We start from the raw sequence: 18,790 nt of genomic DNA, 5'->3' as shown, positions 1-18,790 counted from the left end.
CCATTTCATCCTACTTCTTAGGAGATAAATTTATGGCAGTAAATTTTGCGTTTGTAGACTGCCCTTGCTGGAGCTGGCCATATTATCTCTCATTAGCATTAAGGAATTTCTTCTTCCTATACCTGTGATAGAAGAGAAAATCTTTTTGGGAATTATATCTTTGTCTTATTCCCAGAGAGTAGTGCTACTTTAAGCAGTATCTTAACAAAGCTTTCAGCAATTAACTTAATAAGTCAATTAAAACAAACTGTCCTATGAAACAAAAAGGGTATTTGAGTCCTGGTTGATTCAAGGTGGTTACAGTTTACATAAAGCTTTCCAGTGCAAAAACCTATGAAATTATGAGCATATCCACTTAACAAAGGAGAAGCTGGCATTAGAGAAATTTACTAACTTGCTCAAAGCACAGAGTTGGTTCAAAGTGGAACTGGATTGCTGAAACTCAAAATCAGGCATTAGACTTCAAATTTCATACTTTTCCTCTACATAACTGTTTCTCTCAAGCATAGGTGTCAATCTTAGTGCCTGCCATACCCAGAGCCCACGGCCACTACTAAGGGAAATTGCTCCATCTGGAGCCCCTGCTGATAGGGCAGCCCTGACCAGCCATGGTGGTTTGGTCACACCCCTCTCCTGCCTCCACTAGTTGAACAGGAGTGGGCAGCTGACCCCTTAGGAAGCCAGTCCACAGACTGGTCAGCAGCCTATGAGACCTGACACAAAAAGTTTTGACACACAAAAAAAGATTTGACTCAACAGAGGTGACTTGAGTCAACTAGATTCTAGCTGAGTCTTGTTCCTTCTACCCAAGAGACCCTAGGTGACTCAACCTTTCTGTAGATAATTGTAGTATACACTATTCTAATTACCTGATTGCATGGAACAACCTCGTTCAACTTTCTGTTTTACCACTCTTATGTAAATACGTCCTAATAGAACAGGACATCACATGTTTGGAAGTTCCCAATCTTCTTAACTACTGATTACCTTTCTTCTAGAAACATTCATTCCATGGATTCCTTGCCCCCACACAATTTTGGTCCTCTCTCTGCTTTTTGGTCTCTCCTTCCTCTACGTTCTAGGCAGCATTCTGAGTGCTGTACATAAATTATGTTATTTAAGGATCACAACAACCCCATAAGGTAAACACTATTAGTATCTCCATTTTACAGATGAGAAAGTTAGGCACAGGAAGATGGTGGTGGTTTGGATCAGGGTGGTGGCAGAGGCGAAAAGAGGGCAGATTACAGATATATTTTGAAAGTAGAACCAACAAGTGTTGGCTGCTGGATTAGATGTGGAAGTGAGGGAAGGGAAGAATCAAGGATGATGTTTAAGTAACAGGGTGAGTTATGCAGCCATTTGTCCAGACTACTGCTCTAATTAGATGTTCAAGAAGCACTTCAAAAGACAAGTTCAACAAGTCTAAAGTGAATTTTACCAATTTTCCACAAGACCTGTTCCTCCTTTTAATATTTTCCTTTTCAAAGAGTGTTACCATCACTGTTATTTAGTGGCAAGTACCTTACAGAAAGAGATGCAAATAAGAGAAGCAGTTAAAACTATAGTAAAGATCCTTCTAGGTATTCAAATTGTTTTCTCCAACTTCTTCACGTATTTACTAGACTTTCAGCTCCCTCATTTGACCATAAGCTTCTCGGGGCAGAGATTGTATCTGTAATTAGAGTGAATGTTTACTAAGTATTTTCCAAAGGCTGGGGCTTGTGTTAAGCACTTTCCGTGCATCATCACATGTAATTCTTCCAACAGCTTTATGAGGCGGGGACTAGAACCCAGTGGTTAAGAGCATGGGCTGGACTGCCAGGGTTCAAATCCTGCCTCTGTCTTGTGATTTGGGGGAAGTTCCTCAACTTTTCTGTGCCTTGGTTGTCACATGGGAGCCTGGGAGCATAAGGAGGAACGTCTAACCCAGATCAAAGAAGACTTTCATAGAATGGAATGAAATGCTGAACTGAATCTTTGTTCACAAAAGATTAGGGGAAAGGTGTTGCAGGCAGAGAAAACAGTCTTTGTGGAGGCCCAGAAGTAAACAAAAGCCTGGAACCTTTCAATAACTGCCAGCGAAGTTTACCAAGATCAAGGAAAGGTCACAAACTCAAATATCTACAAGAGCCAGGCAGGTAAGGTAAGTAAGAGAGGTTAGCCAGGGGAAAGATACTGGGAAGACATGAGGTCCAGGGTAACCTGGAGAGCACAGGACCCATCTAAAGTGTCCAGCCTCTGCTCCCGCCAAACTCCTTCCCCTTCATCAAGCTCCATTATCCCGCTCTTCCTTCTCTTCTTGAACTGCCCAGTTTATACTGCCTCCAGGTTCCTTTGCTTGCTATTTCCTCTACCTGGAATATGCTTTGCATAACTGGCTCCTTTGTACCCTTTCAGCTCAAATGCGATTAAAATCAGGACTTTCCTGACCACCACTCGCAAGCCAGCCTTAGACCTGCTGGTACTCCACTCTGGTTTATTTCTTCAGAGCATTGTTATTACGTGAAATTATTGCATTCATTTGTTCATTTGTTGATTTCATATATTTGTTTAATTGTCTATTGGATATATAATATAAACCCTATTGGAGCAGGAAACATTTCCAGCACCTACAACAATGGCTGACATACACTAGGAGGCCCCAAAAGGCCATTTATTCATTTCGAATAAATTACGGGGGTTTTATTGTGCATCTACTCAGTACCGAGTACTATGGGCTGCAGAGATCAATTGGGCAAACACGAGAATACAGGTAGTAGTTAATGCCACAGGAGTGGGTGAGAAAACCCAGGATATGTGTGAGGAACCAGAAAATAATGAGTCAGAGAGGAATTCTTTGTGGGAGTAGACAGAAGAAGAAAAATCCCAGAGACTGATCAGGGGAGGCAAGGGCGAAGCCGAAGAGAAGTGGTACCACAGAATCCAAAGGAAAACAGTCCGCGATGTAAATCACAACTTGATTAGATCATCTGCTTCTGGCTAATTATGACATGCAGCAAATACCTGACTAGCCAAGACTTCTCTCCTTACTTGGTCTTATTGTTGTACCCCTTGGGGACTTCTGAAGAACGCCTCACCTACATATCTAGTCTGTCTGGGTTTCCTGTGATATATATCAATGGTGACGTCACATTTATTCTCCTTTTACCTCATTCAGATAAACTTTCCTCCACTCTCATCTTCAGATAAACAAATATGCATTTACATATGCAACCTATCTGGAGATATGTAAATTATAAGGTGATTATAAATGTCAAAAAAAAAAAAAAAAGATTGAGTTAAGCGGTGGATAGTGACCAGAATGTATACGAAGGGAGGATATGGGCGATATTCTAGGATAGGCTCTTGAGGGATGGCTTCTCTGATAAGGTGATATTTGAGCAGAAATCTGAAGGACATTAGGGAGCAAGTCTTGTGAGAGATTGGGCGAAGAGTGTTCCAGAGAGAGGGAGCAGCAAGAACAGCAAGAAGGCCATTGTGGCTGGTGGAGAATGAGCAGGGGAGAGTGGTAGAAGACAGAGTTTGGCAGTGTACAGGATAGACTGAAGGAAGCAGCAACTGCCTTCAGCTTAAGAATTCTCAAAGTCTGCCTTAGCAAGTAGTGGTATGTCCTAACAGTGCCAGGCACACAATAGGTGTCAATGCACATTTGTTGAATGAATGGATCCCTAAGGTAGACAGAGAATTATTTTGAGATCTATATGCTGGGGATCCCAGCTGACTGAGTGGGCACCTATCTCAGGCAAATTTGGCACTTGATTATACTTAATTTAGAGTTTTCTCTAGATTTTTTTCAAATGTATGTCTTACCTTTCCAAGAAAATATTTGCATTATTTAAGACATGGACCATGTCTCTTATTTTATGATTCCAAGTTCAGTGCTGGAACTCAACAAACACTTGTTTGAGTTAATTAAATCAAGAGGGTAGTGGAATAAAAACATAGAATGGAAGAAAATGAAAAAGCTGTAAAGGTGGTTGGTTATCTCTGGGTGCTGGGATGAGAGATGATTTATATTTTTGAAATCTTGTGTTTTTATGTGCCTTAAAATTTTCTACAATGGGTGGGTATTCTTGTTATGTTTTAAAATGATACATTAGAATATTAAAATGTGCTAGGTATTAAAGCCAATGAAATCCACCTCCATTAACCCTTGTTCAAGATCCACAGAGCTGAAGTATTTGAGTCTCCATTTTACTATTGGTTGGCTACATTTGTAAAAGAGTCTTGGAAAGTGCCAGCCCCTGCTTTTGTACATAAATAATTGACCACCGAGACAATGCAAGTAATTGTATAGACCAAATCATATCAATACTCTAAAATGGTCTTGCAAACACATATTTTAGCAAAGTAAACCACAGAAAGTGGTGATAATACATTTCCTCAGGACAGTGTCTTCTTGTAAACAAGTTGCCCTTGCCAAAACTTACTGAACATTTAACTCCCTCTTGTAGTTATCCAAAATAAAATGACAAATTTACGGATTTCTCTAGCAAGATCTCCATTAAAAAGTAGGGACTCCCAAAGATAGATAACGCTCACTTTTCAAAATAGATGCTTGTAAGAATGACCCAGAAGGCCTAGCCCTTGTCAATAAACCATGGTTCAGTGTATGAAACTCAAGAACTAGAGGCAGTCACATAAAGACTGAAGAGCTGGAGAAACATTGCAGGGGACTACTGACATTGTTTCAAATAAGGTCAATGTTTTCACCAAAATGAAGGGCCATGAGGCATGAGAATAGAAGAATGGCTCTACTGTGTTCCAGGTATAGCCTGACTCTACCTCTGCCCATAAGTTAAAACCTATGTGCTCTGGACTGACCAGAGAATAGATAACGCCAGAGAATAGAATAAGAAGACAAATAGTTTCTCTAAGATCAGAGCTTACCTCCACGAAATCCCTGAGTGTGATTTGTGACCCACCAAAACCATTAAAACCGTTGGATAGCTCCAGTCTATTTATCTCTTTAGTGTCAATCGTCTCCCACCTAGGCCGAAGGGACTCACTTGTGGGACCCATGGAGATATGCTTAACATTTCCTGCCTGCTGAACTCCTCATTTCTGATGCTCTTTAGATGGATATCCCCTGGAATTTCCACATTCAAACAAAAACAGCTGACGGTATGAATTTTCCGTTGACTTTCACTCAAAGGTTGGAAGTGAGTACCTGGAACATTCTAGAATGGCTGTTTCCCCTGTATCCTTCTGACCTTATCAACTAGGCTCACTTGCCTCTCCCCTATCCTAGCCTCTGAAGCCACCCTAGACCTTAAGTCAAAGTGACTTGCCCACTCCAACCACTCAACTCTCCAGAGGTAAAATGACTCAGCAGCAAACCTGGTCTGCTGATAATCCTGCGCTTCCTGTAAACTGCAGCCCTGATTATCGGGCTCTCTCTTCTATTTTATTGGTGTGCTGTTTGTCTGGGGGAATTGTTTTGTTTTAACTTGTTTGCTGGTTGTTTATTTTTCTTTTCTTTTTTTTAAGCCACGCCCTTCCCCTGTTCTGTTAGATCAATAGTTAGTTCCTTGCCTTTTTCCTTCATGCTTAAGTATTTTTCCAATTCCCTAGTTCCTTTGAGATTCTGCTTTGCCCACTCTTTCAGAGTCTGGAGTCCTGAATCCTGGTTCCCATGGCCATGTCTTTACTGCCTTCTAACAGATTAATGTCTAAATAAGCAGCCACAGACTGGAGAGTCATCGGGTGTTAAGGTCCCCAGTTCCAGTCATCTGGAGTCAACCTAGTTCCAGGCACCAGAGAACTGAGGACACTACAGGGAGCAAGACACACAGAGCTCCTGCTTTCCTGGAGTTTACATTCTGATGTGGGGAGACAGAATAAAATAAATAAGTAAATACAATTCTAGGTGATAAGTATTATGAAAAAAAAAACATCTTCCATCTGCCCTGTGCCTACTGCTGACCTTCTGTGATGCCTGCAGTTTATAGAAACTTCTCCTGTATCTGCTGAGAACTTCCCTGAATGCTCCCCTTAGTTAAAGCAGTTCCCATCAGAAATCTTCATAGGATCTGAGTTTAGAGCTTTTGACAATTAAGTTGTAAAAACAGTGACTAATCCCACTAATGGCAGCTGGAAACCCTTTAGCAAATGTGGGATCTCCCCTTCCACATGATCAGAGGAATCTTTCCCTTGACTGGGAAGCCCCAGACTCCACACGTGCCACTCACAGGACTCCCTCAACTTCCTCTTCCTTGTGGCTGGGGTACTGTTGGAAAAAAAAGAAAATCTACATATTCATAGAATCAGATAGCATACGTCATCAATAAATGTAGACTTAAAAAAATAGTTTTTTTGAATAGCTAATTCAAGTTTCTAATTTAAAATTCAAACGCTATAAAAGGGTATAGAGGAAAATACAAATCTCTGTGCCACCCTTTCTTCCTATCATCCATTTCCCCAACCCAGGACAACCGCCGTTACTGGTTTCTTGTGTGTCCTTCCAGAGATATTATATATATATATATATATGTATATATAAGTGAATACAGAGATATTCTTTTTCTTTCACACAAATGGTAGCTTACTGTATACACCTATCTTCACCTTACTTTTTCAATAAATAATGGATCTTGAAGTTTATTCCATGCACATAAAACCACTTCATTCTTTTTAATAGGTGAATGGCATTCTAATGTATGGAGATGCTTCAATTTATTTAGGTAGTCTCCTATTAATGGACTTTTAGGTTGATTCTAATTTTTTGTCTTTGCAAATAATGCTGCAATTAATATTCTTGCGATATTGCCTTTTAACGTAAGATGTGCTCTAACCTAAAAATTCTGTAATTCTGCTTCCAACTATCTCAATTTTGTATATTTTAGTTTATGTACCAATTTCCTTTTAAAACAGATGCTTGTGGAGGTGATGGGAATGTTTTTGGTACACTTGAAATTCCATGTTGAAACAAAAATTTTAAAACTCTGGGCAGGATGAACTGCAATGGCAGGTGTGGTCCTTATCAAGATGGCAAAGTGTCACCTCAGGAACATGTTTTATTCTATATTAAGCGTTTACTGTTCTCAAAATTCCTATGTAGTCAAATGTGGTGAAAGTAGGGCAGCCACACTGTCTGGTTCAGGTAGAAAACCAAGCACATGATGGTAGACACAAGCCTATTGAAAACCTTGCTCTTCTGACTCTCTGGTGGCCTCCCACAAAGGCTGAAAAAAAGAGTCATGCTGCTGGTATGGAATCTTGTGGTAACCCATCAAATGAAAGAAGCCCTGGGATTGGTCAACAGCACATATCTCTTGTCCTCTGGTTTCCTTTCCCTAAGAACTTAGTATTAAAAGGCAATTCTAACCAGTCACTGAAGCACTGGGTGAGAATGTGTTTTACCCCTCTGGGTCTGTCTTATATAGATCATGCGCTTAGAAAATGGTTATTTAGGGTAATGATATTAAGAAACTTTACATTTCATAGGCTGCTGGAATTAACCAGAACTTCTCGAAAAGACATCAAAGAAACTGTGAGTGAAAAATCACAGCGGTCACCTGGCTATGTGTGTGAAACTCTTCAACTAGAGGAAAGCAAGCTGGCTAAAGAGCTAGAGATGAAGGTGCCTCCACGGGACTATTGACATTGTTTCAACCAAGGTAAGTGTTTTGGCAGAAATAGTGGAGGCAGGAGACGTGAAAGCAGGAGAAATAATTCTCTTGCATCCCCAAGTGTAGCCACTGGGTCTACACATTTTCAATGAGAAAACTCCTAAGGACACCACTAGGAAAGCCCTGGATAGAACTAGAAAGAGTTGCCAGGGGTGTGTGCCAGTTCTGAACCTGAGAGTGTCTTATGGATCATCACTTTTGAAGCCCCTGGAAGTCTCAGATAAGGTGGCTGGGCAATTGGATGTTCCAGGCTGAGGCAGTCAGGTAGAATGCAATGGGCACCTGAAACACTTGCTTTTAAGGTTCAACTGTGAATGTAGGTGTGGGGTAGTCTACCCGGGAGCTATATTTTAGAAACAATTGCTGCCCTTGCAAATGTTCTCCCTCCCCCACACTCTTCTTTTCAAAGCATTTGCTTTTAACTAGTGAGGCTGTCCCAAGGCTTTGCCTATTATGTAGTCACAGCCACTAGAATTCATTAATTACATGCAACTCAGTCACAATTCAAGGTCCAGATCTGCTTTAATAACTGAAATACAAACTGGCAATCCACAATTAGTAATAGCAAATGTACCTTATTCAGCTAATGCCTATTTTGAAGTTTTAATATCAGACACTCAAAATTTGATCCTCAGTTTCACCATTTGCAAAATGAAAAGTGGGGTCAGATTAAGTGATCTCTAAGTTTTCTTTCATCAGTTTTCCATTCTCTGAACCCATGAAATTTCTTTCCTATATAGTCTCTTTTTCTTTTAAGCAAATATAAGTTGGAGTAAAGTCAAGAGGAATTCCCTAATGTTCATTTATCTCAGAGCCATACAACCATTTTATTTTTGATAGAAATTTTCTTTCAACCCTGGTTTACTTAAAATGGACAACCGTATTTTTTTATAGTGACCATTTAAAATTTTCATCCTTCCTCTCTCAATAGCAGATAAAGGCCACATTTACCCAGGTATTTGCCTTTTCTAAATAATACTATAAAACATTTCCACATGCACATCCCACTATTACCACAAATGTATGCCTGAAACCAAACTGTTCTACACATTTGCTTAAAAAAGTAGTTCCTCTATCCCTATACTTCCCCTTTTTTTCAGTCAGCAATACTATAGGTTTCACATTCACACTCACTAAGTCATTCGGGAGTTCTCTCTTTTCTTGAGTCCATCTCCGTCAAGCATAGTCAATCATTCACAAAGCCTTGGTGATTTTTCAGTCACAGTGTCTCACTAACCTTCCTTTCCCCTCTCACGATTTACTTCATTATATCATGTCAGTTCTCCCACACTGACCTTCAAACTTGGTTCTCTGTTGCAATCTTTCCTCTCTCCAAACCATCCAATAGCCATCACAATATTGGTTTTCCTAAAATAGGATGTTCCCCCGTGTCACTTGCTGTTCAACACCCTTCACAGATTCCCCACTGTATATGGGCTACACCGAGCTCAAACTCTCCCCCCACCCCCTCTTGTTTCAAGTCCCTGTGCAATTTGGTCCTACTTTTTCCTATCCAGCTTTTTTTATCCCTATTTTGCAAATTTCCCGGGCACTCTTATCTTTGTTTACGCCGTTCCATTAAAGTGCCCTTCCTTATCCTCTTTGCTTATCAAAATACTATTTGTCATCATTATTCAGCTTAAATTTCACCTTTTTGAAACCCAGAATCATCTACTATGTAATTCTTCCCAACCCCTCCAACCTAAAGTGATTCCTCTGTCCTCTGATCCTTCACTGTGTTTATTACCCGTGGCACATATTTAACACTTACAAATTCTCTTGTCTTAGTTTTCTTTTAACTTTCATATGTTTTTCTCTCTCCAACTACATAGTGAGGTAATTAAAGGCAGTTACTGTTTCTTATTCACATAATGGGTCCTGATCCTAGAGTCACACTGCCTACATTTTAATCCTTGCGCTGTTATTTACTGACTGTAATTTTGGTCTCATTTTTCTCAACTCTGAAATGGAAATAGTGATAGTTATTCCCTCACAGGGGTTTTGTAGGTGTTATGTGAGAGAACATATGCAAAGTGCTTAGAATAGTGCCTGGAACATGGTAAGCATTCACTAAATGTTAGCAATTATAATAATTATTCATGTTTTTTACCTCCAAAGGACCTAATACAGTGCCTTGGTCTATAACCATGCTTAATCAACACTGAATGGAATTCAGTTGAGTCAATGGAGGGAAATAAGGTAGACTGTGTGGGCAGTACATTATGGAGTAGGGGAACTTCCTGATGTCACTAAATTTATGCCACAGATGCTGTCACTTATTGTTGTCAGCCAGTTAGCCTCTTTCTAAGTCCCTGGGACTCCCTAATACTGCTCAAGAGAGTTCTGAGCGTTTGGCTCAGGGAACAGGAAAGCATCCCCTAAACATCCCTCCCTTCCTGTCAATCAAAACTGACCTGGCCACAGAGAGCGGGTTGCCAGACTTCCTGAATCTTAGAGGTGGTACTAAAAACAAGGACCAGAGAGCTCTCATATATCCTAAAAGAAGTCTACCAGTCTGTTTAATAGACCCCAAGACTGGCTTACTGAACTGGAAAGCAGGCTCAGGAAGATGCTCTCCTTTCATCTTGCAGCATCAGAACGCCCATGGGCACCACGCAGTAGGACGCCCTCAGCTGGAACGCCACCATCAATAGCCAAAGAGCAACAGATGCTGTCCAAAGAGGTGGGGACATCTGTGCTGGTCAACTGAGCCACAAGGGCAGAGTTTTTTAAACTGGAAACTACAAAGTTTGAGCCCAGTAAGCATCATGGATTTCACTATCATTAAGTAGCCCAAGCAAATTCAACAGATCCAGGCTTAAACCATATATGCCCTACTGAAACAATTCAGAGAGTCAAGAAATGATTTTATTTAAGGTGAAAAGTGTGATCAAAGGCATGAACTCTGGTCCAGTGAAACAAATATGTGCTTTGGATGCAGACGGACCTAGACTCTATTTTCAAGCTGTGTAATTTTGGGAAATTTTTCTAACCTCAATTTTCTGGTGAGTAAAGGGGATTATAATAGCTAGCTCATGTGGCAGTGGAGACACTTAAACGAGATCATGCATTTAACACAGGCTACCTAGTCTGTGGCACATGGTAGGAGCACAATCCTGGTAAGTTCCCCTTCCTTTCACTGCAAAAGCAGATGCATCCATGCATCCTGCCTGAGGCTAGGAATGAGGCGCCTGGTGACAATTCCACAGACAAGTGAATAAGATTATTTCAACATTTCTGAATGTTGACCTAGATTGTGCTAGGCGTTGTACAATTCACAGAAGGAGAAAGGCTCTCTGCTTTCAGTGCCTTTCATACTTGCAGCTCAAGAGCCTAACTCGGTGTAGAGGGCTGTCTCCCCCCAGCCTCCCAAAAGAGATCTGGATTTATCCTGGGTTTGGCCTCGATTTTGACATGTTGCCATTCCCAACAAGGCAAGTTTCCTTACTGAAAGAAGTCCTTCCCCTGGGTGAAGTCCCAACAGCTTCATTTGTTTAAGTTCCCTTCTTGGTCTCGCCAACGCCGGGGATGGTTTTTCCTCATTACAAAATATTGATAAGAAGCAAACAACCACGGGAAGCTTGCTCTATGAAGGCAGCCTCTCGATTTCCTTGAGCTCCCAGGGAATGATCCGTGTTCTTGCTGGTGGAGGGGGTGTTGCCGAGCGGAGAGGCGCCCTCCAGGGCAGGGCTGGGGCAGCGCGGGGTCGGGGGGAGGTCGGGACCCCCGGGCTGGGCCCGAGGAGGGAATGGGCGCGAGGGGAGGAGGCGCGGGAACCTGGGCAGCCCGAGCGGCCGGGTCGAGCCCGACAGGTTCCAGCAGCTCCCCTCACCCCTCTCCACGCCTCCCGGGTTTTCCCCTTGGCTCGGGGTTTCCTGTTTCAGTTCTCGGTGATCTCCAGCAGCAGGTGCTGGTTTGCCAACCTCGGCTTCAGAGGAGGCGAAGGAGGAGAAGGGAAGAGGGAAAGGGAGGAGGACGCGGCGGCGGCGGCGGCGGCGGCTGCGGGCGGCCGAGCAGCGAGGCGGCGGGCGGCCGAGCCAGGTTCGCTCTCGTCCGCGGAGCGGCGGCGCGGGCGGCGGGCGGGGCCCAGGGCCCGGCCCGCCTGAGCCGGGGCCCGGCGTGTGGCCGGCCGTCCGGCCGGGCGACATGGGGGAGCCTCCCGCTCGTCCCGCGCCCTAGCGGCGGCCGCGGCGGCCCAGGGCGGAGGCGACAGGCGGCCGCCCGCCGGAGGGTCGGGGCTGCCCGGCTTCCAGGGCATGTTGTGATGGCTGCTGAGAAGAGGCTGCAAGTAGGTTGAGCAAGAGCTCCGGCCGCGCGCGCTGCGGGCAGTGAGTTGTGCAAGACGGGGGAGGGGGCGCGGGCCGCGGCCGCGGGGAGGGGGCGCGCGGGCGGGCGCGGCTCCGCGCGGGGAGGGCCGAGGTGGCCGCTGGCGCTGCGGGCCCCGACGCCGGCTAGCCGCTTCCTCGCGGGCTCGGCCATGCGGAGTAGCGGCCCCCAGGTTTGTCCCTCGGGAAGGGGCGGGGGGCCGACAGCGGCGAGAGTGGCCCTGAGGGAGCCGGGCGAGGGCAGGGCCGCGAGCCAGGAGGCCGCGCCCGAGCGCCGGGCGAAGGGCCCGGGGCTGGGGTGGCCGCGCCGGGTGATCTTCGGACCCGGAGGTCGAGTCACTGAGCTCCTGCGGCTCCAGGACTCGGGTGAGGCCGAGCGGAAAGCCCAGCGCATCCTCGCCGCGGGCAGAGCCGTGGCCGCCGGGATCTCGGGCAGAGGAGGCCGGTCGCCCGGGTCCCGCGGCCTAGGGCACCGGTCCACTCCCGCCCGCCTCGGGGCACTGCCGCCGAACATGGAGGCGAGCTCGGGCGCCCCGGATGGAAACGGCCCCACAGCCCTGCGCCGGCGGCTCAGACCCGCGCGCGCTCGTGGGGTGAGGCATCCTCCGACATCTCGGATCCAGCCCCAGCCATTAGCGTTTCTCATCCATCCCTCCATCCGAACCGCCGCCAGCCCCAGGCCGGCCCTAACGAAAACCCCTCACCCAGCCTCCTCGCCCCTCCTGCGCGCCTCACCCCTCCGTCTGCAGCCGAATTCCCATTTCCACCCTGCGTTCATTTCAGCTGGGCTGGTTCGCATTTTGAACTCCCTACAAAGAGGTGTCAAAATATAACTTGGAGAAATGAATCCCGCTTTTCTTCCCTAAACTGTCTCATCCTTCACCCCCCTTTAAGTCCTTAAAATACAGTCTTAGCTTCCAAGTACTGATTACTCCAGCTGGATTTCTTGCCATTTGGGTAAGCATGAACAATCCGGGTTTGTGCTCTGTGTTTTGTGATAAAGAGATGAAATACTAATCCAGATTTAGGGAAAGTTTTCCTATTGGTCGCAAGACTGTGTTGGAGTATCCCCAGGCCCGTGAGGCGCCTATTGATTCAGATTTTTTTTTTCTTACCATCTTAGAATAGATGCAGATATACTTGGGGCTAAGTACTGTATATTTAGAAATTTGGGAGAGTTCTTCATTTATTTCCCTATTTAGTTTTTCCAATGCATATTATAGACGGAAAACAGTGGATATGCGTCAAACATATTTTTTAGACTTTCCAAGAACCACAAGAAGTGTGTTATATTTTCTTTAAGTCTTAAACTATTTAAGGTTTAATGGGTGTGACTTCCATTTATTTGATCACTTACCTATACAACTAATTTTAGTAGCAATTTCTTAATTTTAGTTTTATCTGATGTTTGGATATAAAGACAGCATCACCAAATATTTGTAAAATTATTTTATTGTGCTAACCCCAGGTCAATGCCTATTTCAGACTGGCCTCTCTATTCACCTGTTTTCTTCCAATTTGGCATTCTTATTTTAAGTTTCCTAAATCTCACATCTTTATGTGAAGGTAACTTCAACATATCAGAATGGTCTAGTAACTATTTGTGTATCTGTAACTCAAAATGTTTCGTTGAGCATTTTTACTTAATTTAAGAATGGATTTTACTTTCAAAGTCAGTCACAATTCTACCTCTGTTATCTGGTCATCACAAAAGTACTTAAACATTATAAGCAAAGTAAAATGAACTTTCAAACAAAACAACAAAAAAGCAGCCAGTGTTTTTTAACCTGCAATTATTAATGAAAGTCTAATGAGACTGTTTTAATTATAATGGAAAATATTAAAGAATAGGAAACAGAAACTTGGAATGTTTGTATGCTGATAGGAGTTTTTATTAGTCATTTCCTTTTTCTACATTTTTGTTTTAATTACCAGACTAATAAAAATATCCTATGTTATGTTAATAGCTCCTTTGGAGCTATGTTTTCATGGATTGCATCTGCCAAATTGGACCCCAAGGAAATTATATTTTTAAAATATTTTTCTCATTCTCAACTGGGTTACCTTGTCTTCATTCTAGCAGACCACAATGGTTTCTACATTAATTTTAATTACTATAACAGATGTAAAAGTGTTGCTATCATTTTAGAGCTTTTTATAACCATTTTTATACCCTTTTATATCATTTTATACTCTTTATTATTTTTCGTTGTTTTGGTACATAAATTCAGAAGAATTCTACTTTCATGCTAATTTGATTGCAGTTTTAAAGAAACAAACATGAGATATTAAGTAGGAGATTTTTTTATTCTTTTAGTGTTAGAATTTAGGATTGTGAACTAATCTGTAGTTACTGGTTTTTTGAGACTAGTAATGTTCTGTTCCCTTGGCAAATGATTATTTAGTATCAATCTAGGTGCTATGTGAGGCCCTTGACTTCTGAAAGGAGAGAGATTATGAACAGATAGAGCATAATGCTAGATGGAATATGCTAAGTACCAGGAGTGAAGAAGTAAGAGATTCAAGTACTGGGGAGGGCTGCATGCCAGGGCTTAAAGGTAGGATTCAAGTAGGTAGAACTTGGTGGGAGTCATTTCCAAATGAACACTGTGAGTCAAAGGATGGTGGCAGGAAAGCAAGGAGTGGGGTGATTGGCCCAGTGTGTCTGGAGCATCTTGCAGCGGAAGATAAGAGTAGTGGGTGGTTGGGGCCGGCCCGGTGGCGCAGCGGTTAGGTTCGCACGTTCCGCTTCTCGGCGGTCCGGGATTCGCTGGTTCGGATCCCGGGTGCGGACATGGCACTGCTTGGCAGCCATGCTGTGGTAGGCGTCCCACGTATAAACTAGAGGAAGATGGGCACGGATGTTAGCTCAGCCAGGCTTCCTCAGCAAAAAGAGGAGGACTGGCAGTAGTTAGCTGAGGGCTAATCTTCCTCCAAAAAAAAAAAAAAAAAAAGAGTAGTGGGTGGTTAAGGGTTAAGGTGCCAAAGACAGTTTCAGAGTATAGTTTTTTATTGGAAAGAGAAATATTAAGTAAGAAAGAAGGTCTGTGAACAACAAAAATTTATTAAATCAGGATTCCAAATTTAAACCTAAAATACTGAGATTCTAAGGTTGATCTCAAATCTACCAAATGTTCTAAAAAATCTCGTGTTTTAAGTGCTGATATGCCTCCTAGACCTACAGCATATAAAATCTCATGCCTTTAAAAAGCTAAACTTTTAAGATTCAGCAAAAAACATTTTATAATCATTGCTACTGTTTCACTAGTAACAGTTCAAGGAAATGATGAATAATTGAGAATGTGATTTTTAAAAAAATCTGTCTCATCCTAGAATATATCTCCAATACCTTGGTCATTCAGTATGATTTTTTTTAAAAAAACCAACTTTATAGGATTATTGAACTAGTTAAATGAGATAGCGTATGAAAAGTACACACTGGCTGGCACACAGTAAATTTTGGATCTGATGACATAAAGATAACTTATAGATCTGTGATGTGGCAATATCAGTTCTCTATCTTTGCTTTGGCTTTTATGGCTAACATAATAATACCTATTATATATTGTACTCGGGTGTGCCAGACACCATGCTAATCATGGTTTTTATCTTTGTTTTGTAGATAAGGAAACTGAAACACAGACAGTTTAAAAAACTTGCCCAAAGTCACACAGCTAGTAAGTTGCAGAAGAGAGTTTGAACCCAGACAGTCTGACTTTATAACCCATGCCCTTAACCACTGGGCAGTTCTGCCTCTGTGATTCTGTTTTCAGTTTGTTCTCCAAAGTGTGTCATTGTGTGTGTGTTCATATGTCGACACACATCGTCTGAAAATTAAGAGATGCATGACAGTTAGCCGGAATGAAAGGTTTTCTGCAAAGTACTCCAGTGACAAGAGAACACGCAAATCCTGTCTGGCCAGATAGGTTGAAGGCGAGGACCAAGTCCCTTCGGCAGGTTGCTTCCGTCCATAGGAAGGCAAATCCAAAGACAATTTCAGTCCGGCATGGCAGGTGTTTTAACAGCAGTGTAGTCCACCAAAAGGAGTGCTTTTTGGCAAAAATCTCAAAGCTTTTTTTATGAGTAGTGGTTTTTATTGATTTTTACAACTTTTATCTCTGACTCTAGAAATGTAATGTACTTATGGTGAAAAACTTACAGAAGATAGAGAGGTATAAAGAATTTTAAAAACGTGTAATCCTATGACCGAGAGAACTAACAACATTATGATGAATTTCTAACTTTTGTCTGCATTGACAGGATTGTCTTACTTTCTTAAAATAGAGAGTAATCACCCATAAAGCACAGGATACTTGGTTTTACGTCACAACACTGACAGTACTTCTTGTGCCTAGTGGACTAGCCTAAAGCAAAACCCATAAGCAGATGTGTGAACATTCAAAGCGTTCTGCCCTTAAGTATCAACTCTCTAAGGGTGGATGGGGAACAAGCAGAAAATCCCGACGTCCTCCTGCTTGCCTGGGACATTTTCCCCTATCCTGCCTCACCTGTTGCCTGGCCCACACCTCCTTGTTCAGGCCTCAGCCTAGATCTCACTTGGTTTACGCCGTTTTGTAGTTTAAGACTGATAACAGTAGGTAGTGCTCACTGTGCCAAGCTTTGTTCAGAGTGCTCTCCATGTATTCATGCGTTTAGTACTTACTGCACTCCTGTGAAGAAGTATTTCAATACTCTTTTTTTTTTCTGATGAGAAAACCAAACCACGGTGTGGTTAAATAACTTGCTGGAGATCTCACAGTTAATAATGGTAGAACGGGTTCCAACTTAGGCTAAGTCCTTGTTTTAACCAAATATTAAGGTCTCTGTAACCTAATGCGTGTTAATAAATTTGTCTGTCGTTGTGAGGTTTCAACAATATAATGGAATTCTCTCTCTTGGGAGTTTGGTTCTAAAAAGATACTATATCCCGTCCTTGTCTAATTGGAATTATACTGTTTATAGAGCTTTGTATCCCACCTTCCCATCCCCATTTAACATATACTAAGGATTTTCTCATAACTTTAAAAATATTTCAAACATTCTCTTCCTAAGAACGTCATTTTATTTAATCATTTTCCTATTTGTTAGACATTTTTTCCCAATATTTTAATATAATAATGCTTTAATAGAACATCCCAGTAAAAAATTTCTTTCTGCATCTGTGTTCTTAGGATGGATTCCTAGAAGTAATGATCAAAGAGAATAAACTTTAAGGTTTTTGATGGCAACAAGCTTTCCAGGAAAGTTGTATTGATATGTCTGCCCATTAGCAAAAAGTGAGAGCGCTGGTTTCATCCCACGTTTGAATGCACTACTAACTTTCAGATTTTTCGACAGTTTTTTAGGTGACTGTTAAACTCTAATTTTAATTCTGACTTTTTTATCTACTCATATTTTAAATTATTAAAGTAGTACAAGTTGATTAAGAAAAAGCAAAGAGAAAATTTACGCCACCTGGAATCTCCTTACGCAGAAACAACTTCCATAGATATATTGATAAATACTCTTCCTGATTTCTTATTCCTGTAGTTATACTTTACAGAATTTTTCTTTGGATTTTTAAGTAAAAACACAAGCATTTCTGAATCCCCCAGCTTCAGGCAAATTTCCTTACTCTCCTGTGTTTTCAAAATGCGCGTATTCCTCCATAACACCTGCATATTTGGTGATAGTTAACTGTTTCTTCTTTATTTCTTTTCTGCTTTCTGTGTGTCTCCTCTTCATCTACAAAGCAGAGAAAATACTACCTACAGTAGATTTGTCATAAGGATTAGCTGATAATACAAAATGTTGGTAACAGTACCTTATACCGTGCCTAGGATTTTTTTCTTCATAGCCTTTAAGCTTCCTGAGGGCAAGGACGCTGGTCTACATTGGTTTATCTCGAGTCTTGTACAGCATTTGGCACATAGTAGACACTTCATGGATGTGTTTTTATTATTAAAGGTCATATAGTACTTTAAATGAATCTGCTGGTGTGGTTGGGATGGACAAAAGCCAGTAGATAGTTAAGAGATGGTCACAATAATCAGCACAGAGCAAACAACACAATTGGTACCCATACTTTCTTTCTTTCTTTCTTTTTTTTGGAGAGGAAGATTGGCTCTGAGCTAACATCTGTTGCCAATCTTCGTCTATGTTATGTGGGATGCCACCACAGTGTGGCTTGACGAGTGGTGCTAAGTCTACACCCAGGATCCGAACCTGTGAACCCCAGCCACCAAAGTGGAGCATGCAAACTTACCCACTGTACCACCAGGCCGGCCCTGGTGCCCACACATTTTTAAATTAACTTAGAGTGTATGATGTGGTTTCTTGAGGGGCCCTACATATTTGCCTTATAAGAAGATAATTAACCTTATCTACACCACTTAGCAGGAGAAGGAGATTTTAAAAGTAAATTTTCTAAAAATTTAGTCTGTAAAGTCTTCAAGAGCAAAAATTTTAACTATTTTAAATGGAAGACTTTGTACACCTGATTATATTTTTCCACCTTCAAATATTATGTAGCCTATAATTTCACTTATTATGGAATATAATAACTGACATTTATTGGGTACTAACTGTATGCTGGGCACAGTATTAAGCACTTTACTTACATTATCTAATTTAGTTTTACAGCAATTCTGTAAGGTTTACACTGTTGTTTTGCCTATCTTCCAGGTGATGGAACTGCTGCCTAGAGATGAAAAGTAACTTGCCCAAGGTTATCAAGATTTCTGATTTATCCTAAACTAAATAACAATAATCTTATGCTCTTTTTTTGACCTTTAGATGGCGGTGGCAGCAGGACTCAATGACTTCGATCAGTGACTTTTGGTCTTTTCTTCT

The 18,790-nt window shown here is 42.1% G+C and overlaps 1 protein-coding gene across 3 annotated transcripts in view; it reads left to right on the top strand.

Annotated features, from left to right (window-relative positions):
• Nucleotides 1–10,435: 10,435 nt before the first annotated feature.
• ZC3H12C (zinc finger CCCH-type containing 12C) overlaps nt 10,436–18,790 on the top strand; it is a 69,081-nt gene continuing 60,726 nt past the window's right edge. The window contains exon 1 of one of the 3 annotated variants that reach the window (XM_044752234.2): nt 10,436–11,922. In XM_044752234.2, coding sequence (XP_044608169.1) covers nt 11,383–11,922 — 540 coding nt within the window. In that variant the 5' untranslated portion in view covers nt 10,436–11,382. Of the gene's footprint in view, nt 11,923–11,960; nt 12,133–18,790 lie in introns of those variants that run through there. The other 2 variants (XM_070490327.1, XM_014844393.3) reach the window with 2 other exon arrangements.

This window comes from Equus asinus, chromosome 20, assembly GCF_041296235.1.
Source record: "Equus asinus isolate D_3611 breed Donkey chromosome 20, EquAss-T2T_v2, whole genome shotgun sequence".
NCBI lineage: Eukaryota > Metazoa > Chordata > Mammalia > Perissodactyla > Equidae > Equus > Equus asinus.
This window is presented reverse-complemented; position numbering and strand designations above follow the sequence as displayed.